Here is a 24,896-nt window from a genome sequence, read left to right on the forward strand (position 1 = left end):
ATCCTGGGGGTCAGTTGCAACTTTCACAATTTGAGATCACTAGATTTATGTTAGGGAAGGAGTATCTAGGGATTTGGAGCCAAGGTGGGTAAAAAGAGTTAAGATATGGATTAGTCGTGGCCTAATTGAATGTCAGGGTAAGGCTAAGGGGGGCTGAATGGCCTCCTTTTTTCCTTAAATAAAAGCACACTGAGCTCCAAGACAGAGACAGACCTTTGGATTTAGAAAAGACAGCTGTGAGCATTAGATTGAGAGAGAGGAGTCCAGGCGTGGCCCTCTCCACGTTTGCGACTGAAATATTTGCTGCCTCTGTGTCTCCACAGTTTTGCAGCTGAAATGATTGTTCTTCTGTGTGTACGCTCGACAGGTGGAATTTGCTGGCCGGCAGCTGAGGGAACTCGATAAGTCGCATCCGACCACCGGAGCTGTGAGATCCCGCAGGACCTCCTCTCGAGCTGGAGAATCGGAAGCTGATTTCAGCAAGGACAGTATCGAGCTGAGTGATTTGGAGGAGACAACAGTGATGTGGGAGAATACAGGGGGCAGGTAAAAGAAGACTTGCATTTATGTGCCCCTTTCATGAGCTCTGGATATCAAAAAGTATTTTAAAGCCAATTAAATATGTTTTAAGGCGTAGTCCCTGTTGTAACATAGGAAATATAGAAAGCTTGCACAAACAGCAACGTGATAAGTGACCAGATCAACTAGTTTTTTTTAGTGATGTTGGTGGAGGAATAAACCTTGGTCAAGAAAAAAGGGAGAACTCCCCAGCCCCTCTTCCGAAAAGTATCAGCGACTTCTTTTACACCCACCTGAGAGGCCTTTAGTTCAATGTCTCCTCCAAAAGAAGGCACCTCCAACAGTGCAGCACTCCCTCAGTATTGCCTGGAACATCAACCTGGAATGATGTGCTTAAGGCCTGAATCTTCCCTGTGTCGGGCGGGTGGGGGCAGTTGGGAAGCCAACCACTGCCCGCGATCGGCTCCACGTCGCGATTTCACGCGGGCGGGCCAATTAAGGCCTGTCGGGCGTGGATCACAAGCGGTAGCGCTACCTGTGCAGGTGGGGGGAGGAGGGAGTCAGAGGTCTACAGTATAGAAAAAGACCCTTTGGCCCATCGAGTCTGCACCAGTCAAAACCAGTGCCTAACTATTCTAATTCCATTTTCCAGCACTAGGCCCATAGCCTTGTATGCCATGGCATTGCAAGTGCACATCCAAATACTCCTTAAATGTTATGAGGGTTTCTGCCTCTACCATCCTTTCAGGCAGTGAGTTCCAGATTCCCACCACCCTCTGGGTGAAAAAATTCTTCCTCACATCCCCTCTAAACCTCCTGCCCCTTACCTTAAATCTATGCCCCCTGGTTATTGATCCCCCCACCAAGGGGAAAAGTTCCTTCCTGTCTACCCTATCTATGCCTCTCATAATTTTATATACCTCAATCCCCCTCAATCTCCTCTGCTCCAGGGAAAATAACCCCAGTCTATCCAATCTCTCCTCATAACTAAAACTCTCCAGTCCAGGCAACATCCTGGTAAATCTCCTCTGCACTCTCTCTAATGCAATCGCATCCTTCCTATAATGCGGATTCCAGAACTGCACGCAATACTCTAGCTGTGGCCTAACCAGCGTTTTATGCAGTTCCAGCATAACCTCCCTGCTCTTATATTCTATGCGTCGGCTAATAAAGGCAAGTATCCCATATGCCTTCTTAACCACCTTATCTACCTGTCCCGCTACCTTAAGGGACCGGTGGACATGCACACCAAGGCCCCTCTGATCCTCGGTACTTCCCAAGGTCCTACCATTCATCGTGTATTCCCATGCCTTGTTTGTCCTGCCCAAGTGCATTACACTTATCCAGAGTAAATTCCATTTGCCACTGACCAGCCCGCCTATATCCTCCTGTAATCTAAGGCTATTCCCCTCACTATTTACCACCCCACCAATTTTTGTATCATCTGTGAACTAACTGATCAACCCTCCTATATTCAAGTCTAAATCGTTTATATACACCACAAACAGTAAGGGACCCAACACCAATCCCTGTGGAACCCCACTGGACACAGGCATCCAGTCACAAAAACACCCCTCGACTATCACCCTCTGCTTCCTGCTACTCAGCCAATTCTGGATCCAATTTGCCAAATTGCCTTGGATCCCATGGGCTCTTACCTTTGTTATCCGTCTCCCATGCGGGACCTTATCAAAAGCCTTGCTGTAGTCCAAGTAGACTCCGTCAAATGCGTTGCCCTCATCTACACACCTGGTCACCTCTTCGAAAAATTCAATCAAATTGGTCAGACGTGACCTTCCCTTAACAAAACCATGCTGACTGTCCTTGATTAATCCCTGCCTCTCCAAGTGTAGATTAATTCTGTCCCTCAGAATTGCTTCCAATAGTTTCCCCACCACTGAGGTTAGACTGACTGGCCTGTAGTTCCCTGGTTTATCCTTTCCTCCCTTCTTGAATATCGGTACTACATTGGTTGCCTTCCAGTCCTCTGGCACCTCTCCTGTGGCCAGAGAGGCAATAAAAATTATTGCCAGCGCCCCTGCTATCTCCTCCCTTGCCTCACTCAACAGCCTGAGATACATTTCATCCGGGCCTGGAGATTTATCTACTTTTAAGCCTGCCAGACCAATTAGAACCTCCTCCCTTTCTATGCTAATTTCTTTAATTATATCACAAATACTTCTGCCTGATTTCCATACCCACATCATCCCTCTCACTTGTGAACACCGACACAAAGTATTCATTTAGAACCTTACCTACGTCTTCCGGCTCCACACACAAATTACCACTATGGTCCTTAATGGGCCCTACTCTTTCCCTAGTTATCCTCTTGCTCTTAATGCACTCATAAAATAACTTCGGCAAGTAAAATAAAGGAAAATCCAATGTTATTTTATGCCCCCTTTTTGCTCTCCTAATTTTCTTTTTAAGTTTCCCCCCCCCTACACATTCTATACTCCTCTAGGGCCTCCGTTGTTTTGAGCCCTCGGTATCTGCCATAAGCCTCCCTTTTTCTCTTTATCCAATCCTGTATATCCCTCGACATCCAGGGCTCCCTGGATTTGTTGGTCCCACCCTTTATCTTTACTGGAACATGTTGGGCCTGTACTCTCCCCATTTCCTTCTTGAATGAGTCCCACTGCTCTGACGCAGATTTACCTAAAAGTAACTGCTCCCAGTCCACTCTGGCTAAATCATATCTGATCTTATTAAAATCGGCCTTCCCCCAATTTAGGTTTCTGGCCCATCCTTGTCCTTTTCCATAACAATCTTGAATCTAACGGAGTTATGATCACTATCTGCAAAATGCTCCCCCACTGATACCTCTACCACTTGCCCGGCATCATTCCCTAAAATTAAGTCCAGGATTTCCCCCTCTTTTATAGGACCTTCTACGTACTGGCTTAAAAAGTTCTCCTGGATGCATTTTAAGAATTCCACTCCCTCTAAACCTATCACACTATGACTGACCCAGTTAATGTTGAAGAAGTTGAAATTCCCCACTATTACTACCCTATTATTTTTACACTTCTCTGAAATTTGCCTATATATCTGCTCTTCTATTTCTCTCTGACTGTTTGGGGGCCTATAGTACACTCCCAGTTTTTTAGTTCTACCCATATGGCTTCTTTTGAGGAGCCTTCTAAGATGTCATCCCTCCTTACTGCTGTAATTGACTCCTTGATCAATATTGCGATAGCCACTCCTCTTTTACCTCCTTCCCCTTCTCGCCTGAAGTCCCTATATCCTGGAATACTGAGCTGCCAATCCTGCCCCTCTCTCAACCATGTCCCTGTGACAGCAATGACATCATACTTCCATGTGTTAATTTGTGCCTTCAACTCATCTGCCTTATTCGTCAGACTCCTTGCATTAAAATAAATGCCATCCACCCTTGCCAAGCTCCCTTGTGCCTTAACTGGCCTATAATTTCTATGCCTTCCAGACTCACTTACTCCCTCTTCTAATTTTGGCTGTGCATCTCCCCTTGCCAAACCACCTCTCAGGATCCCATCCCCCACCCCCCCCCGCCAAGTTAATTTAAACCCTCCTCAACAGCACTAGCAAACCTCCCCACAAGGATGTTGATCCCATTTTGGTTCAGGTGTAACCCGTCCGCCTTGTACAGGTCCCACCGCCCCCAAAAACGGTCCCAATGTCCCCAGAAATCTAAAGCCCTCTCTCCTGCACCATCTCTGCAGCCACGCATTCATCTGGACCAACCTCATATTTCTATACTCACTAGCGCGTGGCACCAGAAGTAATCCAGAGATTATACCTTTGAGGTCCTTCCTGTTTTTTAATCTGTTTCCTAGCTCCCTAAACTCTGCTTGCAGGACCTCACCCTCTTTCTACCTATGTCACTGGTACCAATGTGTACCATGATCTCTATCTGTTTGCCCTCCCCCTTTAGAAAGCCCTGCAGCTGTTCAGTGACATCCTTGACCCTGACACCAGGGAGGCAACATACCATCCTGGAGTCACGTCTACAGCCGCAGAAACGCCTGTCAACTGCTTTACTATCAAGGCTCCAACCACTATTGCTCTTCCTCTCTTTTCCCCCCCCACCCCTGTGCAGCTGAGCCACTCAGTGCCATGAGCGTGGCTGCACTCCACAGAGGAACCGTCACTCACCGTTTTCCAACACAAAAAAATGATTCTTGCGCGAGATGCATCCTGGGGGTTTCCTGACTCACTGCCTGATACCTTTCTTCTGACTGATGGTCACCCATTCCCTCTCTGCACTTCCGTAAGCTGTGGGGTGACCTCATCTAAAAATGTGCTATCCACGAAACTCTCAGCCTCGCGGATGCACCTCAGTGCCCCCAGCTGCCGCTCAAGCTCCGAAACTCGGAGCTCAAGTAGTTGCAGCTGGTGGCACTTTCTGTACACGTGGTCGGTCAGAGCGCAAGGAGCGTCTAAGACTTCCCACATGTTGCAGGTGGTGCATAACACGGGACTGAGCTGCCATGCCATGCCTCTAGTTGGGAAAAAAAACCCTTACTTTAAGTTAAATACAGTAAAAAAAAAAAGTTAATTTATTTATGTACTTTAAATAAAAACTAGAACCCTTACCTTTCCTTAGCTTAATCTATTTTAAACTGGAGAAAAACACTTACTCACCACTCACCAATCAGCTTTCACCTTTGTGCAGACGTCACTTTTTTAAGCTTCCCCGCACTCGGGCTGGTTCTGATTTCTCCGCCACTCTCTCGCGCTGTCTTGTGATGTCATTTTTGTTATTTTCAACAAGAACTGACTGCAGGACACTTTTCCCAGACTGCTTCACCGCGATGCTGACTGCGGGACGCTCTGCCCAGACTGCTTCACCACGATGCTGACGGCAGGACACTCTTCCCAACAGGGAGAGCAGGCCTGGCACGCAGTTCGCGTATGCACGCGAAAGAGCACTTCAATCTCCCTACGGCACGGAACTGCCTTGGAGATTGAAGCGCTTTTTGAAAAAACGAATAAATACAATAAAAATTCAATGAAACAGGACCCTTCATGTGACTGTGTCACATAAGATGGGACATGTTTTTAATTTCAAAAGAAAGTTTTTATTTAATTTGTAATAGCTTTGGGTAACCTCATCCCGCTCGTGGATGAGGTTTCCTAAAAAATGTAAAGGCCGCTTGGCCTTTTCGCCTGCCCGCCAATCGTTAGGTTGGACAGGCAGCGTAAACTCAACTTAATTACCTAGTTAATGGCCTTAATAAGCCTTTCAATTATTGGCGGATGCGCAGCTGACTCTGGCGTGCGATTGCCAAACAAAGTATCGCGATGGTGCGCGGTGACGTCGGGGTGCACATCCCACGTCATGGCACGTCATTTTATGTTCCGGTGTGTCGGGCGCACGCCAAAGGTAAAATTCTGGCCCAAGCCTCTGGAGTGTGACTTGAACCCACAATTTTCTGACTTGGAGACGAGCCATTGAGCTACAGCTGACACTGTTTCTGGTGAGGAATCTATTGTGAATATCAGAACAAATGGCCTCAGATTTTCTTGGGCCAGTTTTAAATATTAAGATTTCCTGTATTTTTTTTTTCCCTCTCATGCCTTTATACTGTGGATTAAGCTGATGCCTGTGTAATGTTTGGGTTCTGCCCTGTAACTCTCAAGTGCTAGGATCCAGAACTACATGGTGTGAGTTGTGTTTGTGTGCAAGTTGCAGATGCTGCAGTTCAAGTAGGCTAGCATTGCAGAGCAATCTCACACGAAATAGTTTCATGCCAGTTTCTCTAACCTCGGGGATTTACAAGCAGCCGACAACCTATGCAAACCACTGCCCCTTAATAACCCATGGATGTGCTGTTAAAGCGTGAAAGGCACTATCTGTACGTTAGCAGAAGCAGAATCCAGCGAGTAATCCTTTGCAGTCCAGTGTAACTGCTTGCTGTGTGTAGTATTGGAATAGAGCAAATTCAGGATCTCTTTTAAATTTAAAAAGCCATTAGGTATTCTTAATTTGGTGAGAATTAACGCAACTCTGAAGTTCTAACCTAGTTGTGAAAGTGTCAGGTATGAACTGAGTTCTTGCTGGTGCTCGATTTGGCTCTGTCACTGACCTGCTTTTTCCTTCAGTCTTGCTCTGTTGACCTGCATTTCAAGTATTTTCTCCTTTGTCCGAAGGAAACCTAGCATTTTGACTTTACTTTTCTTTCTTCCCCAGGAGGGGCAAGGCAGCTTTCAAGACCCCTGTCACAGCTCAAAAGGCAGCTGGGTCTCACGCTGCACAGAAACAGCGTGGCAGCCAAGAGTCCCTGGAGTCGCTATACTTCACCCCACTGCCCAGTCAGGGCCAGTCCAAACTGGACACCAGCCTCAGCTCCCTAGGGGACCTTAGTCTGGACTCAGCCAAGAAAACCCGTTCTGGGCGGAGACGCACAACTCAAGTCATCAACATCCTCATGACAAAGGTATGGATAGAAATCTCTTCTGTTGTGAGAGTGGAGGGCTATGTAAGGGAAGATTTAATTCCAGATATAATAGTTCTTTCTTCTTAGTCCACCCCACTAGTGGTAGCAGTCGGCTACTTGCACTGTGTCTTAAATGCTGGACAGTGTCCAGAGGTGGTCTGCCTTTTCTTGGTAACTTAACTGCTCCCTCCACCACCGACGCACAGTGGCAACAGTGTGTACCATCTACATGATGCACTGCAGGAACTCACCAAGGCTCCTTAGACAGTACCTTCCAAGCCCACGATCTCTACCAACTAGAAGGACAAGGGCAGCAAATGTGTGGGAGCACCACCGCCTGCAAGTTCCCCTCCAAGCCACTTACCATCCTGACTTGGCAATATATCTTCAGTCACTGGGTCAAAATCCTGGAACTCCCTCCCGAACAGCACTGTGGGTGTACCTACACCACTTGGAAAGCCAACAGAATGCTATCGTTTATTGCGAGGGGAATTGAATACAAAAGTAGGGAGGTTATGCTTCAGTTATACAGGGCATTGGTGAGACCACATCTGGAGTACTGTGTACAGTATTGGTCTCCTTATTTAAGGAAGAATTTAATGCGTTGGAAGAAGTTCAGATGAAAGTTTATTAGACTAATACCTGGAATGGAAAGGTTGGACAGCTAGGCTGTTTCCACTGGAGTTTAGAAGAGAGAGGTGACTTGATTGCAACATAAGATCCTGAGGGGTTTTGACAGGGTGGATATTGAAAGGATGTTTCCACTTGTGGGAGAGTCTAGAACTAGGGGTCACTGTTTAAGATAAGAGGTCACCCATTTAGAACAGAGATGAGGAGAAATTTTTTCCCTGAGGGTCATGAATCTTTGGAACTCTTTTCCTCAAAAGGAGGTGGAAGCAGAGTCTATGAATATAAGGCAGAACTAGATAGATTCTTGATAAGCAAGGAGGTGAAATGTTATCGGGGGTAGGTGGGAATGTGGAATTGAGTTTACAATCAGATCAACCGTGTTCTTATTGAATGGCGAAGCAGGCTTGAGGGGCCGAGTGGCCTACTCCTCCTAACTCGTATGTTCGTATGGACTGCAGTGATTCAAGAAGGTGGTGGCTCACCAACACCTTTTTTAAAAAAATTGATTGATTCTTTCATGGGATGTGGGTGTCACTGGCAAGGCCAGCATTTGTTGCCCATCCCTAATTGCCCTTGAGCTGAGTGGCTTGTTAGCCCATTTCAGGGGGCAGTTAGGAGTCAACCACATTGCTGTGGATCTGGAGTCACATGTAGGCCAGACCAGGTAAGGACGGCAGATTCCCTTCCCTAAAGGACATTAGTGAACCAGATGGGTTTTTATGACAATCGATGATGGTTTTGCGCTCACCGTCACTGAGTCTAGCTTTTGAATATTCAGATTTATTATTTGAATTTAAATTCTACCAGCTACTGTTGTGGGATTTGAACCCATGTCCCCAGACCGTTAGCCTGAGCCACTGGATTACTACTCTAGTGACATTACCACTAAGCCACTGTCTCCCTCGAAAGGGCAGTTAGTATCTTCTCCAAGGTAGTTAGGGATGGACATTAAATACTGACCTAGCCAACAACACGTGCATCCCAAAAATATATTTATTAAATAAAAGCGAATTCCTTTTCATCTGCTGAAGCAACGTTTATATTGTGCAGACCAAAAGCAGCTGGCTGTCTTGGTGAGAATTCTTCTTTGTTAAACTTTGTTCCTCTTGCCTTCCTCGCAGAAGGAAACCGTTGAGTACGAGGAAGCCAGTACTTCGAACTCTTCATTCTCAGGCATCCAGGCCTCAGCCTCCCACCCGAAACTCTCGGGCCGGCCTTCCCGGGGAGGCCGAAGGAACCGGCCCACCTCCGTCACCTCGCTGCCAACCATCGACCGCTCCCTGTCCCAGGACTCGCTGGACAGCAGCAGCAACACAGAGGACTTAGGGGCCGCTGCCCTGATGAACCTGCCAGGCTACCGGCCTTCAACTCGGAGGTCCACCAGGCTGTCCACATTCGGCAGCATCGCCTCAAGTATGTTGACAAGGGAAAGGTGGGGAGATGTGATGGTTGTTGTGCGAATGAGAAGGCAGGGGTGAGCAGAGGGAGGCAGAGCTGGGGTATTGTGTCCATTTCTCAGACCACACTTTAGGAAAGATGTCATCCTCCTGGCAGAGATGGAGAGAAAATTTACTAGAATGGTCCCAGGGATGAAGGACTTCAGTTACGTGGAGAGACTGGAGAAGCTGGGAGTGTTCGCCTTACAGCAGAGGAGGTTATGGGGGGATTTAATAGTGGTGTCAAAATCATGAGCGGTTTTAATAGTATAGCTAAGGAGACGCTGTTTCCAGTGGGGGGTGGGGGAAGGTTAGTAAGCAGAGGAGACAGATTTAAAGTAATTGGCAGAAGAACCGGGGGCAGGGATGTGGGGATTGGCGACGGCATCAAGACCATTTTTACACAAGTGAGCTGTTGCGAACTGCATGAAGGGATGGTGAAAGCAGATCCAATAATAACATTCAAGAGGGAAATGGATAAATATTTTGCAGGGCGACAGGGAAAGGGCAGGGGAGTGGAGTTAATTGGATAGCTGTCTCAAAACAGGCTCAGGCACGTTGGACCAAATAGACTTCTTCAGTACTGTAAGAGTTTGTGAATGTGTAAATATTTGCTGGTGGCTGTTGCAGGGGTCAGTATGTGTTTAACTATTGATTGTAGATCAAGACAGACACAAGAAAAGGGGCAGGGAAGATAGATGCTCGCGGTGATATAGCACCTCAAAGCACTTCAGTGCATGGGTGAACAGGCACACGCTGAATTATTTTTATGTAAATCGTTTTGCAGACAAAGCACAGTACCCTGCATATATTTCAGTTAACTGGATTTTGGGTTTTATTAAATGAAGAAAGTTCACTCAGGCTGGAGAGTCAGTTGGAAATTTCAAAACTGAAATTGATAGATTTTTGTTAGGATGGGGAGTGGAGGTCCTTGAGCAATATTAGGTGAATTAAGTTGAGGTACAGATCAGTCATGACCTAATTGAATGGCATTAACAGGCTCGAGGGGCCTTCTCCTGTTATGTCCTTACAGGCAGCTGCTCATGACAGGCCTGTCTATCCTCCTCCCCTGTGACAACCACATGTAATTGTTCAGTTCCAGGGATAGTGATTTCCTATCTCCAGTAGAAAATCTTTATTCAGTAATAATTTTTTAAAATGTGCAGAAAAAACTGGCTAGGTCTGGTAGCATTGGCGGAGAGAGAAACGGAGATAACATTTCAAGTGCAGAGTTCACAGAATCTCAGTGCAGAAGAGGCCCTTCGCACCTCCGAAACACGGATGCTGCCAGACCTGCTGAGCTTTTCCAGCACTTGTTTTATTCCAGATCTCCAGCATCTGCAGTATTTGGCACTTGTTTAATCTTTATTCAGTACCTGCCTGTATTTATGCCTGCCTGATTTAGCTTATTTATGTCCGTGTGCCTGGCAAAGTCCTGATGGGTTTTGTATTACGTTTGCTTTTCTCCCAATCCCCTTGGTCAGGTTCAAACACTTTGTACCCAGGAAGCTGCCAGGATGAGCCCGATCAGCTGGAGGATTGGAATCGGATTGCTGAGCTACAGCGACGGAATGGTGTGTGTCCCCCACATATGAAGACCTCGTATCCGTTGGAATCCAACGTAAGGAAACTGGTTTACTTCATGGTTCTACCACCCCCACCCCCACCAGAGGAAATTGCCTCTCTCTATCCGCCTTCTCACATAATAGTGATTGCAACTTACAGCTGAGAAGGAGGTCATTCGGCCCATTGACCCTGTGCTGCCTGTTTGCAAGAACAGTCATGCTTTAATCCAACATTCCTTATTTTTGAACATAATCCTGTAAGTTCCTCATCCTCAAGTAACTGCCCAGCTCTCTTTTAAAATTTACATAATCAGCCTCCACGGTATTTTCCGGATCCCTCAAGTGAATAAATCTCTCCTGTCCCCTCTAGGTCTTTTGTCAATGATCCATGACCTCTGCTTATTGACCCACTTGCCAGAGGGAATAGTTTTTTTTCCTCTGTCTCCTCTATCAAATCAGTTCATCATCCTGTAAAGACTTGTATTTGGTGATACTTTAGACTTAGAAGGCTTCCTGCATCTAGAGGTGCATGAGACAGATGAAGCACATGTTTACTCCTGTTTTCCATAGCTTGTCTTGCCTGGAATAGGTGGCTAGCCTGAAATCGGGCTATAGCTTGAGGGGTGCCACTCCACGTCAAGCATGGCTGACCAGGAGACTCTCACGTTCTTACCACCTGCCATAGGTGTATTGGAAGGACTAGCAGGTTGATGATCAACCTGTTTGACCGCATTATGACCATCTTGGCCATCAAGTCCTGGTGTGGGACTTGAACCCACAACTTCTGGCTCAGAGATGGGTGCACTATCTTTGCGCCACAAGAAACCCCCACCCCTCAACCTCATTCTTTAAGGTTGTTTATCATCTTCCCATCACAGTTCTGTGGGTTGGGTGGGGTGGCTTGGGTAGTGACTATCCAGTGGTCTATTTGATCTTGGAGGGCATCACAGCTGAAATGGATGCTGCCCACACCTGGCACACTCGATGAGGCTCTCCCCAACAGGATTCAGGAAGCAGCGATCAGGAGCCGGTCTGCTTCCTTGGCGCCCTTGGCCAGAGATCACAGACCAGGAGTCGCACCCTGGCCACTAGGAAACGTTATGGGGTGATGTGATCATTGGCAGGATCAGTGGAGTTAAGGCTTGAAGGGACTGAATGGCCTCCTCCCCTTCCTCTGTATCCGAGCAAAGGTGAGCTTGTTGAACCAGCAGCACGTGGCATAACTCAAATATCAGCCTTGTATTGATTTGGTTCATGTGGAATGCCCATCGCTGCCACCTGAGGGGAACTAGAAGTGAGCAATAAATGCAGGCCTTCCCAGTGCCGCCCACTTCCTGATTTCTTTTAATTCAGCAAGTGCCCTCACCAACTCACCTTCTCAGATTACTTCATCATCACTCCGATTCTTAATTCCCTGCCCTACATCAGGAAATGTCAGGGGGAGAAAATATCAGGGGAGAGTTACCAGATCATCAGCTCACAACGGCCCTCATCAGACTTTTTAATTTATTCGTGGGACGTGGGCATCGCAGGCAAGGCCAGCATTTATTACCCATCCCGGACTGTCCTTGAGAAGCTGGCCTTGAATATAACTGAGTGCCTCACTCGGCCATTTTGAAAGGCAGTTAAGATTCATCCACATCGCTGTGGATCTGGAGTCACATAGAGGCCAGACTGGGTAAGGGCAGCAGGTTTCTTCCCCTTCTGTGCTTACCCGGTCTGGCCTACATGTGACTCCAGATCCACAGCAAATGTGTTTGACTCTTAATTGTCCCCTAAAATGGATTATCAAGCCACTCAGTTCAAGGGCAATTAGGGATGGGCAACAAATGTTGGCCTTGCCAGTGACGCCCACATCCAATCAAAGAATAAAAGGACAAAAAGGCTGATGTGGCAGGATTTGACCTCCTGTCTCTGGATCATTAGTCCATAGTAACCTCTGAGTTACTAGTGCAGTAACATTACTGCTGTGCTACTGTCCTCCTATCCTAAAACCCCCTCCCCAATCCCTGGGAGACACCAGCAAAACCCTCAGACCAATTGGGGAGGAGAAGAGGAGTTCCTCAAAGGCAACTCAACAAAGCTTGTTGACTTTACTCCAGTGCAAAGTCTCCTGGAAACAAATTAATCACTATTTTTCTTTCATCTTCTCTCTCCCCACCCCCCAACAGACTGCTACCAACGAATCGATGATCACTGAGGACGAGCTGAGGCTCGGAGACCCTGAGGAGACTCTCAGACGGGCCACCCTGCTGCCCCAGCAGATAAAGGAGATGAGCACCAGCCGCCTGAAGAGGCTGTCCTCCGACTCTCGTGAGCCCAACTGGAAAGGAGTCACCACTCGCCAGCGCAAGCGACTCTCCGAGGAGACACACCAGGGATCGGGCACCCCTGAGGTAAGAAGAGGCTGAGAGCCATAGCCCATTCACTTTGGTGGGCAGAGGCTTATGTGGGCCTTAAAACACTGGGACGGATCTGTTGGGCTGAACAGCCTGTTTTCTGTTCCGTAGGTTTCCGAAAGGAAAGAAAATTTTAATTTTGTACAGCACCTTTCACAACCTCAGGATGTCCCAAAGCGCTTGACAGCCCATTAAGTATCTTCCCTCCCCCCCTGCCAAGTGCAGTCAGTGTTATAGGAAACGTGACAGCTAATTTGCACACAAGATCCACCAACCACTACATGCTGATAGTGGTGTTAAACTAAGATGCTGTCTGCCCCCTCAGCTGGGTATAATAGATCCCATGGCCTATTCTGAAGATCCGAGGAGTTCTGCCCCTCCCAATCTTCACTAAAACAGACTACCTGGTCGTTTGAATCGTTTCAGTTTGTGGGACCTTGCTGTGTGCAAATTGGCTGCAGTGTTTTCTGCATTGCAATGGTGACCGCACTTCAGAAGTACACCGTCAGCTATAGAATGCTTTGGGACAACCTGAGGTTGTGAAATGTGCGATATAAATACAAGTCTTTGTTTCTAATTGCACAGCTTGGCGGTTGGAGCTTCTGAGGGTGAGTCTGCCAATTCCCAGCCACACAGACAATGCCAGAACTGAGAAGCTATACCTATCTGGAAAGGCTCAAAAGGCTGGGACTCTTTGCTCTTGATAAGAGGAGGCACAGAGGTTATCTGATAAAGGTCTTTAAAATTATAAAGGGGCTTAATGGGATAGATATAAAGATTTTCCCACTGTGGTGGGGGAGGGTGGCGGAGCCTAAAACCCGGGGTCATAAACATAAGATAGTCACTATTAAATCCAATGGGGAATTCAGGAGAAACTTCTTTACCCAGAGGGCGGTGAGAATGTGGAACTGACTACCATAGGGAGTGGTCGAGGTGAATAGCATAGATACATTTAAAGGGAAGTTAGATAAATACAATGAGGAAGAAAGGGATAGAAGAATACGCTGACGGGGTGAGATGAAGAGCGGGTAGAAGGAAGTTTGTGCAGAGCATTAACACTGGCATAGCAGTGTGTTGTACGTTGCATGTAAATTCTGAGGGGAATGGAACCTGAACATTGATTAAGACTGGGTTTTGAAGTTGAGACTGCTTTGAATGAATGAGTGTTGTACACAGTGCAGATCTGTCAGTGTACAGTGTCTGCACTCCTTTGTAATTCTTTCTGCACTTAAATGATTTTTCCTTAATTTGCAGGCCAAGAAGCAACTGAGCTGTTTTCCACGGCCCTTGACTCCAAAGGAAAAGGAGAAACGTGGCCACTCGCTGTTTGAGAGCCAAGCCAAGCGCCTGACTCAAAATAAGGCCAAGAACCAGGTGCATTTCTCCGCTACTGCAGCCCAATTTTAGATCAAAAGAAAGGACGAACCAGTATTAATAAGTATTCTGGTATCCTGGCCAATGTTTATCCCTCAGCTAAGACAGATTATCTGGTCATTATCTCATTATTGTTTGTGGGATCTTACTGTGCACAAATTGGCTGCCACATTTCCTACATTACAATAGTAACTGCTGTTACAATCTTGGTAGAGACCAGTAACTTTTAAAAAGAAATTCAAACTCTCAGTTATTAACTGGGAATTATGCTTGCGCCAAAAGCTTTCACATTTTAAACAAAAACTTTTACTGTTACTACTAGCTTAGTAGTAGCACTACATTTTATAAACACTCGTACTTTAAACCTGGAAATCTCAACAGGATACTCCCTGTTCAACTTCTAATTCCACCCCAAGAGTTCCCCGATACTTTACAGGACCTTGAGGGTTCCTTCGCTCCTCCTGGGACCAAATCAAGCTGTGCCACAGCTCTCAGGAATTCACTTTGACTCTCCTTCGTGTTACCGCTATTCTCCGAGGTCTGAGATTTCTTGGGGCCCTCCCACTAGCATCTGGCTAGGCGAACCCTTCAACTTTCCTTCAAAACCTCACAATTGTGGAGTCCCCAGATCAAGCAAGATCACTGCATTCTTGCTTAGTGATTCCAGGTCAGAAGCTGCCGCCCGCCCCTCCACACTCTGCTTTTGGTTCCCCTGGCAGGCTCTCTCTCTCTGCCTTTCTCAGAGCTGCTCCCAGGCTGACCACCTGTTTATATGAGAAAACACGCCAATAAAAATCCAGAACAACAAAAAAAGCCCTCCCGCCAATCCCCATGGTAACATGTCGCACCTGAGATGTCCAGATAGAAGTTTAAACTAATTACCTTCAATTCCCAAACCTTCCCTTTTGAGCTTCTTGGTGGACGTGCCTACAGCTGTCCCGATAAAGGATATGTTCCCCGTATGGTTTCCCAAAATAGAGAGGTAGCCCATTGTTTATTGTTTTTCCACTTCCACTTCTGACCTTATTAAATAAACATAGGCCACCCTATGATTTCTTTAGGTTTCTTTACCAGCTTCTCAAACCAGGGTGTTTTAATTTATTTTGCCTTTAAAAATTTATGCACGTATGAATTAGCAGGAGTAGGCCACTCGGCCCCTCAAACCTGCTCTGCCATTTAATGAGATCATGGCTGATCTGATTGTAACCTCCACTCCACCTTCCCGCCTATCCCTGATAACTCTTCACCCCCTTGCTTATCAAGAATCTATCTAGGTCTGCCTTAAAAAATGTTCAGAGACTCTGCTTCCACCACCTTTGGAGGGAGAGAGTTCCAAAACATCACCACTCTCTGAGGGAAAAAAATTCTTTCTTAAATTTTTAAACAGTGACAGTGACTCCTAGTTCTAGATTCTTCCACAACAGGAAACATCCTCTCCACATGCGACCTGTCAAGTCCCCTCAGAATCTTGAAGATTTCAATCAAATCGTCTCTTCCTCTTCTTGACTCCAATGGATACAAGCCTAGCCTGTCCAAACTTTCCTCATAAAGCAACCTGCACATTACTGGTATTAGCCTAGTAAACATTCTCTGAATTGCTTCTAATGCATTTACATCCCCCATTAAATAAGGAGACCAATACTGTACACATAACTGAAGCATAATTTTGTTTACAAAATTGTGAGGGGTATAGACAGAGTAAATGCGAGTAGGCTCTTTCCACTTAGATTAGGAGAAATAAACACGAGAGGACATGGCTTTAGGGTGAAAGGGGAAAGGTTTAGGGGGAACTTATTCACTCAGAGTGGTGAGAGTGTGGAACGAGCTACCATCTGACGTGGTAAATGCGGGCTCACTCTTAAGTTTTAAGAATAAATTAGATAGATACATGGATGGGAGAGGTCTGGAGGGTTATGGTCATTGGGACTAGCAGAATAATATTTCGGCACAGGCTAGAAGGGCCGAATGGCCTGTTTTCTGTGCTGTAGTGTTCTATGGTTCTATAACCTCCTGCTTTTATATTAAATTCCCCTCATAATAAACAATAACATTCTGTTAGCTTTCCTAATTAACCTGCTGTACCTGCATACTAGCCTTTTGTGATTCATGCACTAGGACACCCAGATCCCTCTGAATCTCAGACCTCAGCAATCTCTCACCATTTAGATCATTTTCTTTTTTATTCTTCCTGCCATAATTGACAATTTCACACTTTCCCACATTATACTCCATTTGCCAGATTTTTGCTCACTCCCTTTATCTATGCTCCTATGTCGCCTCCTTGCATCCTCTTCAAAACTCACTTTTCTACCTATCTTTGTGTTATTAGCAAATTTAGCAACAGTATCTTCCGTCCCTTCACCCAAGTCATTTATATAAATTGTAAAAAGTTGAGGCCCCAGCACTGATCCCTGTGGCACACCACTCGTCACATCCTGCCAACCAGAAAAAGACCCATTTATGCCTACTCTGCTTTCTGTTAGCTAGCCAATCTTCTATCCATGCCAATATGTTACCCCCACACCTTGAGCTTTTATTTTCTACAATAGCTTTTGATGTGGCACCTTATCAAATGCCTTCTGTTAATTTGGAAATTGAAATTTAGATTAAAAATTATAATCTGAAGCTTATGAATCATAAAATGAGATATTCCTAACCCTGCACTTCAATAAATACATCATTGGTTGTAAACTCTTTGGGATGTCCTGAGGTTGTGAAAGGTGTCAAAGAAATGCAAGTTTGTTCATCTTTGTATAGTGACAGATACATGACGTAGTGATGAGAAGGCTTTTCCATCTGTGTTTCCCGTATTGGCCCGTGTGATGCATTTAACCTGCGGTGACGTTGTGGGAATTTTGTACTGAAATCTGAAGACTGTGACCATCTCCTGCCCCACAATACGGTCCTCTGCAGTTCAAGTTGCCCGGATTGTAGAGTGAAGCATATACACCAATACATGACATCAGGTCGGGAAAGGTTTAGTGAATCGAATTATTATTTTGATTTGGTAGCAGGCAGATCTGACACAGCACATTCATGGAAGGTGAGTGTTCCTTCCCAGTGGGTTGATGCAACTGAGTGACTCACGAGGCTGCTCAGAATGGATCAGGTTGATGTGAGCTTGGAGTCACATTTAGACCCAGTCACGTTTAGACCCAGACTGAGTAAAGACTTTCTTTTATTAAATGGCTTTCGCGAAAACAGATGTCATGCATTATTTTCCAATTCTCTGTTCAAGAGCCTTTTAGATGTGATTTATTAATGCTGGTCATGGAGGTTGTGTGATGGTTAGGGATTATCCCATCTCCTGGCCTCATGTTTTGGAGATCAGTGGTGCATTTTGGTTACATAGTTTGGAAAGGTTGGGACCCTGTTCCTTGGAGGAGAGAAGGTTAAGAGGAGATTTGATTGAGATATTCAAAATCATGAGGGGTCTGGGTAGATGGGGAGAAACTGTTCCCATTGGTGGAAGGATCGAGAACCAGAGGGCACAGATTTAAGGTGATTGGCAAAAGAAGCAATGGAGACACAAGGAAAGAAGTGGTTAAGACCTGGAAGTGTGCTGCCTGGAAGTGTGGTGGAGGCAGATTCAGTTGAGGCGTTCGAGGGGGAATTGGATTATTATCTGAAAAAGAAAAATGTGCAGAGCTACGGAGAGTGGCACTAGGTAAATTGCTCCTTCAGAGCCAGTGCAGTCCCGACAGGCTGAATGGTCACCTTCTGTGCAGTAACCATTCTGTGATTCTGTGTAATCCAGTTGTTCTCTTCCACAGTAAAGCATGTTGCAGCATCAACACTTTCACCTGTCAACTGACCTTCCTTGCACTGCACTGAGCTTCAGTCATCAGCTGCAGGTTTGCAAACTCTCCTGTCCTTTCCCATTGGAGCCTGTTGTATGGAGAGAAGCTTCTGCGCAACCCCTTTGGTTCCCACTTCCCTTCCCTTCATTTACCTCTTGTTTTTCTTCCTCCCTCCTCCCAGGACAATAGACGCAAGTCGATATCTTACACCGTCTTGAACACACCTCGAAAGTTGGGCAACACTCTGCTGAGGGGAATCAATAAGAGGGTAACTCCCAGCAAAACCCCCAAGAAAACCCCAAAGAAATCACCCAGGAAATCTCCCAAATCAAATTCTAGAAAGGTAAGTAGCTGGTTAAAAGGCAGGGGCACAAGTCAGTCAGGAGAAAAGCTGGTGTTTTTTTAATACTTGTTGGGTTGTGGGTGTGTCTTACCCATCCCTAGTTTTGCTGGAAGTATTAAAAGTTAAGCATTGGTGTGGGACTGGAGTCAGATGTGAGTAGGGGTGGCAGGTTTCCCCCCTAAGTGAACCATTTGGGTTTTTAACAAAAATCCAACACCCTTGCGGTCACTTTAACTGATGGCAGCCCACAAATCAGCAGCTTTATTGAATATAAGTTGCCCTTTAGGGATTTGAACTCTTATTCTCTGTTTGTCCAAAACCATAGACATTAGGCCATCGTTCCCCATCTGATTACTGCTACTTGAATCATCTCCATTCTGACACCCCCATGGTGCCCCGAACCCGATCCTCGCCCCCTCTCCAACCCTTGCTGCAGGCACCTGGCCTGGTGTCCGTCAGTGTATGTCCGTAGGCCATTTCACCATAGGCGCCATCACAATGAAACGCGCACACCTGCACGTGTAAGAAGCAGTGGAGTCAGGGGTGGTGGTGGTGGTGGAAGAGAGACTAGTAAGCTCATCCTTGCCCTCCCCTGCCATTGGATCCACCTGTGCTCACTGTGGACCAACCAGCCTGTCAGACAATGCTGCCCTCCTGCGACACCATCCCCCAGCAGCTGGTAATACTGGCGGCGTGTATCGCGAAACGGGGAGGGTGTTGTCCCTGGCGTTCTGGGGCCAATGTTTACCCCTCGACCAGCATCTAAACTCGGGGGATCTGGGCATTATCACGATGCCATTTGCTTTGCTCTCTGGCCCCTGCTTACCTGCTTTTGCTTCTGTTTCAGGAGGGTGGCCGACGCAAAATGCTCAGGAACATGAAGATGTGAGTGTTGATTGGAGGGCGGTTTAACAAGATCCCTGAGCCAGGAACCTAACCCGCCCAGGACTGGATGTTTGTGAAGACCCGTTCTGCCTGGACAACAGTCGGGCAAACTGCTGGCTTACTCTTTTATTTTTTTAATGAAACAATTTGCCTTAAGAGTGATTAACGAGGTCAGACTGAATACCAGTCAGCGTAGAGTACAGTAGTGTTGGGAGGGTGAGTTAACTGACTCCCTGTTATACGCCTGCCTCCTAGTTTTGAATGCTCATACTGGTTACTCGAGTATTAGGATCGCAGCTAAAACTTTCTATCGAACTATATTTCTTACGTCCTTTTGCAAGCCTTCCCTGTTGTAAATTTTCCTGTTGGTGCTTTTGAAGCAGTTTTCTCCTTTTGATAAGGCTGTACAGTGGCAGCATTCGGCACTTCTCATCTGCAGAAGGTGGGTTTGTGCGCGTGACTTAATTAAAAAAAACATACAAGTTGAGGCCCAGTGCCCTAAGCAAGGGGGGTGGGGGCAGGGACCGAGTTTACCCAGCTTCGGCTGGACCTCTGCTTTCCCTTCCCCTGCCCCCCACCTCCCCTCACCCCCAGAGCACTTTCTGATCCCATGCCCGAATTAGGGGATTCCAAGATGCCTCACGCCACCCACCCCCACACTCTGCCCTCGGGACTGAAATTTAGCACTGCCACTGTATGGTTTTATGGAGTATTCCTGCAGCTAGTTAGTTTGTAGCTGTCAAGCATTGTGGCTGTACAGGTGACGAGGCTTGAGAACAGAAACCTGATCTGGTAACCTGTCTTAAAGTGGAAATGAGTGGCTGTTTGGGCAGACCTGGAGGAGGGGGCATTAACAACCGGACCCTTTTGATCAGGCTCTTTCTGGCTGTTTTATAATTCTTTCACTCTCCTCTGCTTTTACTTTCTTGCTCAGTTGAAATTGCCGTGTGTGACTTTTAGCAGAGAAATACTTTGAATAACTTTGTGCTGTAGTTAGGCAAGTGTTGAGCGCTGTTAAATTTGAGCAGCCCTCCCCCGGCCCTGCTTTTTTTTCAAAACCACGAAACGGTTTCCCAGAGACCAGGCTGACACACTGGCTGCTGACATCGCGCAGTGTGATTTCAACCCCTCGTTTCCTGTGTGCGTGTGACCAGCAGCACCAGGCAGCGGCTTCCCCCTTTTTTTGAGGGCGCTCTTGACCTTGGCTTTCGCTCGCCTTTCGCCACCTTGTCCCCTCCCAGCTGTGCCCCAGAGAATGAGACAGCCTGGCCTTGCCTTGCCAAGTCAAGATGAGTTGAGAGCGAGCGGACGTTGTTGAGCGGAACAGTCCGTGGGTTGGGGGATGCTTTGGGGATTTAGTTTAGGATTAGCCTCACTCAGGAGACACAGCTCCTTGTGTCTATAGTTAGTCGGTCGGACTTGGCTAATACGCCATCCTTGACTCAAAAAAGTGAGGTTATGTAGAACTTGCTGACATTGAGATTTATGATTGGGGGTTAGAATGGAGAGAGAGTAGAGAAAGGAGAAGAAATTGGAGGGGGGCTTACAGGGATCAGATTCAGATTGCAGCCTCTTTTTATATATCTCCCCCACCCCCCCCCCTCGAGTGAAAGACTGAGCAGCAAGTGCTGCCTTTGTCTCATTAGGTGGATTTGAATCATTTGGCTCCCTTACACTAAGACTCAGTTTACCTGATGTTATCCAATTATCTACTCCCAATTTTTTCTTTAGATAAGTAAAAGTTTTCATTGTTGATGTTCCAGCAGCTCCTGTATACAGGCTTCTGATGCTGGGAATCGCGTTGCAAGTCACTCTGTGTTGCCAGCCTGCCGCTGCTGGAGGGGCCCCAACTCCCCCAGTGCCACTGTCTGTAGAACACTAAATTAATCCTGGCAGTGTTAACAGACGTGTCCTTTTAGGTCTGGTCTCTGTACAAGTTTGCCTCCTGAATACCGCAATGCTGCATTATGTATATGTAGACATTATTAATCAGTGATTGCGTGTTTATTATGATAAGCCTGTTTTAAGCTCTTGTAGGTATAATGAAGTTGAATATTGGACTCTTAAAGACACACAGCTAATTTCAGTCATGCCAGCCTGTCTGAGCTGGTCACAAAATCCCAGCTGGTTAAGGGCACAAATTTATTTAATTTTTAGGATGCCTAATGCCAGTCTGGGAAACACTTTAAATCTTTTCATTAAAATAAAACTGAGGATCTGGCTAGACCTGTCGGTGCTGGAGAAACAGCAAGAGAGTGAGAATGTGCGTGTGTCTGTGTATGTGTGTGTGTGTGTGTGTGTGTTTTCTAGGTAAGTCGGGTTCCTTTGAAGAAAAGTTGGAGAGAAACTCAAAAAGTTTTCATTAACTCTGCACGTGTTTGTGCCTGTGTGTGTTGCGTGAGTGCGTGCATGCATGTATTTGAGTGCATACGTGTGTGTGCCTGAGTGCGTGTCTGTCCGTGTGGAGGATCCTGAGCACTATGTGGAAAGGTGAGGCAAACCTTGTAGTATCTTGAATCCGTGATTCAAAGATTTGCGAAGTGAAACCTGTTCTCTCGGGTTCAGTGGGGAGTGAGTGTGAGTGACTCCCAGAATCCCAACCCCCACCCCATGTGAGCCCATGGTCACCATGGAGAGAGACTTTTTTAAAGATACGTTTATAAAGCAGGCCTAGCTCACTGTTCAGAGCTAAGCTTGAAACTCCGTCCACACCCTGTGTAAAAGCATCCATGGGATGAAAGCAGGGTAGCACTGCAGGCATGTGGGTGAAGGAGGGAATGCCAGCGGGAAACACAGAAGGATTTGTCACGGAATCCGTCTTTTCCTCACCTTCCAGCCACTGGTCAACCCGATCCAGAGAACTTTCCTTCCCCCATTTATATTTCGTTGCTTCCCAGTGCCCCCCTTCGTATCAACACCAGCCGGCATAAGCAGGAACTATCGAGCACTTGTACTGATTGAGAATCGGTCAGGTTCTGGTGACCCACTGTGTGCTTAGTTTGTGTGGGGTCGGGGTAGGTGGTCAGAGAAGGAGTTTCCTGGTGGTCCCATTATCTGGCTGATGGGTCTGCAGACAGTGGGGCATTGACTGAGCTTGTAGTGATTTTTGTCACTGACTATATTACTGTCTGAAATGATGTACTATTTGCTTTCTCTAAAGCAGGCTTTAAAAAAATATTAATTTTTTTTATACAAGGTGTTTAGACTGTGTTTTTCTCTCTCCAGTGCAGTCCCTCTGAATGCACAATGTAATCTTAAATGTTGTCTCCACTTAATAAAATAAATGTACTTGTTGCATAAATTCTACTTGTAATTTTTGAAGGAAATGTGACACTAGCAAAGCAGATCTATTCTGAAGCAGACTGGGTGGAGTTAACTCTTTTAAAAACTATGAAATAAGCTGGAATCTCCCCAATATTCAGCAGCTGTGAGAGTAGTTGCTGGTTAGCTGAGAGAGAGAGAGAAAAGGTCCTGTATTTACATAGCGTCTTTCACAAATAATAACAATGCTGGAAATACTCGAGCAATATCTGTGGAGAGATAGAGTTAACGTTTCAGACCTATGCCCTTTCATCGGAACTGGGAAAAGTTATAAATAAAATAGGTTTTGAGCAAGGGGCGAGTGTGACGAGACTAAAGGAAGGTCTGTGATAGGGTGGAAGGCAGGAGAGAATGAATGACAGAAGAGTTGGTCTTACAGGGCAAAGGGAATGGTGTGATGGGGCAAGAAAAGAAGCAAAAGCTGTGCCTAGAGATGTGCTGCTGAGTGTAAGAGAGAACCAAAACAAGCAAACAAAATGGAGCAGAGATTATCGTCTGAAATTGTTGAATTCAATGTTGAGTCCAGAAGGCTGTGAAGTGCCTAATCGAAAGATGAGGCGCTGTTCATCGAGCTTAAGTTGAGCTTCACTGAAACAGTGCAGCAGGCCAAGGACAGAGATGTCAGTGTGAGAGCAAGGTGGAGAATTAAAATGACAGGCCAGAAGAAGCTCGGGGTCCTTGCTTGTGGATTGAACAGATGTTCATCCCCCAAGTGTAGAGGAGACCACATTTGTGAGCAGCAAATATATAGTATACTATGTTGTAAGAAGTACAAGTAAATCACTGCATGGAAAGATGCTGTGGTAAGGAGACGGGTGTTGGGGGTGATTGAGGAGTGGACCAGGGTATTATGGAGGGAAGTCCCTTCAGAGTTCTGAAAGGAAAGGGGAAGATGTTTTTGGTGGTGACAACATGCTGGAGGTGGCGGAAAATGATCTGGTGAATGCAGACGCTGGTGGGGTGGAAGGTGAGGATGAGGGGAAACCTATTGTGGTCCTGGGAGGGAGGGGAAAGACTCGGAGCAGAAGTGTGGAAAATGTGGCAGACGCGGTCAAGAGCCCTGTCAACTAGGATGGGGCGAAAATTGATTGAAGGAAGAAAGAAGACACCTCGAATGTGGGTGTGGAAGGTTACATCATCAAAACAGGTGCAATGGAGAAGGAGGAACTAGGAGAATGGAATGGAATCCATAAAGGGTGTGAGGAAATGTAACCGAGGTAGTTGTGGGAGTCGGTGGGATTTATAATAAATATTAGTCGATAGCTTATCTTCTGAAATGGAGACAGGGGAGTCGAGGAAGGGAAGAGTCTGGGATGGGCCACATGAAACTAAGAGAAGGATGGAAATTGGAAGTAAAGTTGAGAGTTCTTCCAATTCAGGTTGAGAGGAGGACATGGCACTGATACAGTCATCAATGTACTGGAAAAAAAGAGCCAGGGAGAACGCGCCTGCTTTTGGAATAGTGGTGGTTGAATCCACCTTGGGGCAGATGAAAACTCCGTTTAATGCCTCGTCTGAAAGACAGTTCCTCTGACAGTGCAGTGCGGCGCACCCTCGGTACTGACCCTCCAACAGTGCGGCACTTGCTCAAGTACTGCCCCTGTGACAGTGTGGCACTCCTTCAGGACTAACCCTCCGACAGTGCGGAACTGCACAGGAGCGTCAACATAAATTAGTGAATGTCAAACCGTGCGCGAGTCTCTGGAGTGGGACTTGACCTCTCAGTTTTGACTCAGGAAGCGAAAGTGCTATCCACTGAGCCATGGCTGGCGAGTAGCAGCTGGTCTCAGCTGGCTTGGAGTTAGAAGGTTGTGGATGCAGTACCGATGGCGTGCTCCAGTGTTGTTCTCTTGAATATACGGGCATACGAACAAGAAGCAGGAGTAGGCCATTCAGCCCCTCGAGCCTGCTCCGCTATTTAATAAGATCATGGCTGATCTGATAGTAACCTCAGATCTGCATCCCACCTACCCCCCGATAACCTATCACCCACTTGCTTACCAAGAATCTATCCACCTCCACCTTAAAAATATTGACTCTGCTTCCACAACCTTTTGAGGAAGAGAGTTCCAAAGTCACTCAACCCTCCAAGAAAAGATTTCGCTTCATCTCCATTTTAAATGGGTGACCCCTTATTTTTAAACAGTGACCCCTAGTTCTAGATTCTCCCACAAGAGGAAACATCCTCTCCACATCCACCCTGTC

General features: G+C 46.5%; 1 protein-coding gene across 1 annotated transcript in view; it reads left to right on the forward strand.

Annotated features, from left to right (window-relative positions):
• Positions 1 to 19,837, forward strand: part of numa1 (nuclear mitotic apparatus protein 1) — a 41,935-nt gene extending 22,098 nt beyond the window's left edge. Inside the window, exons 8-15 of the mRNA XM_078536647.1 lie at positions 368 to 546; positions 6,692 to 6,938; positions 8,690 to 8,981; positions 10,489 to 10,625; positions 12,741 to 12,965; positions 14,223 to 14,342; positions 18,324 to 18,485; positions 19,333 to 19,837. Coding sequence (XP_078392773.1) covers positions 368 to 546; positions 6,692 to 6,938; positions 8,690 to 8,981; positions 10,489 to 10,625; positions 12,741 to 12,965; positions 14,223 to 14,342; positions 18,324 to 18,485; positions 19,333 to 19,374 — 1,404 coding nt within the window. The 3' untranslated portion in view covers positions 19,375 to 19,837. The remainder of the gene's footprint in view (positions 1 to 367; positions 547 to 6,691; positions 6,939 to 8,689; positions 8,982 to 10,488; positions 10,626 to 12,740; positions 12,966 to 14,222; positions 14,343 to 18,323; positions 18,486 to 19,332) is intronic.
• The last annotated feature ends 5,059 nt before the right edge of the window (positions 19,838 to 24,896 follow it).

The sequence above is a fragment of the Cetorhinus maximus genome, unplaced genomic scaffold (assembly GCF_964194155.1).
Source record: "Cetorhinus maximus unplaced genomic scaffold, sCetMax3.hap1.1 HAP1_SCAFFOLD_1387, whole genome shotgun sequence".
NCBI classification, from domain to species: domain Eukaryota; kingdom Metazoa; phylum Chordata; class Chondrichthyes; order Lamniformes; family Cetorhinidae; genus Cetorhinus; species Cetorhinus maximus.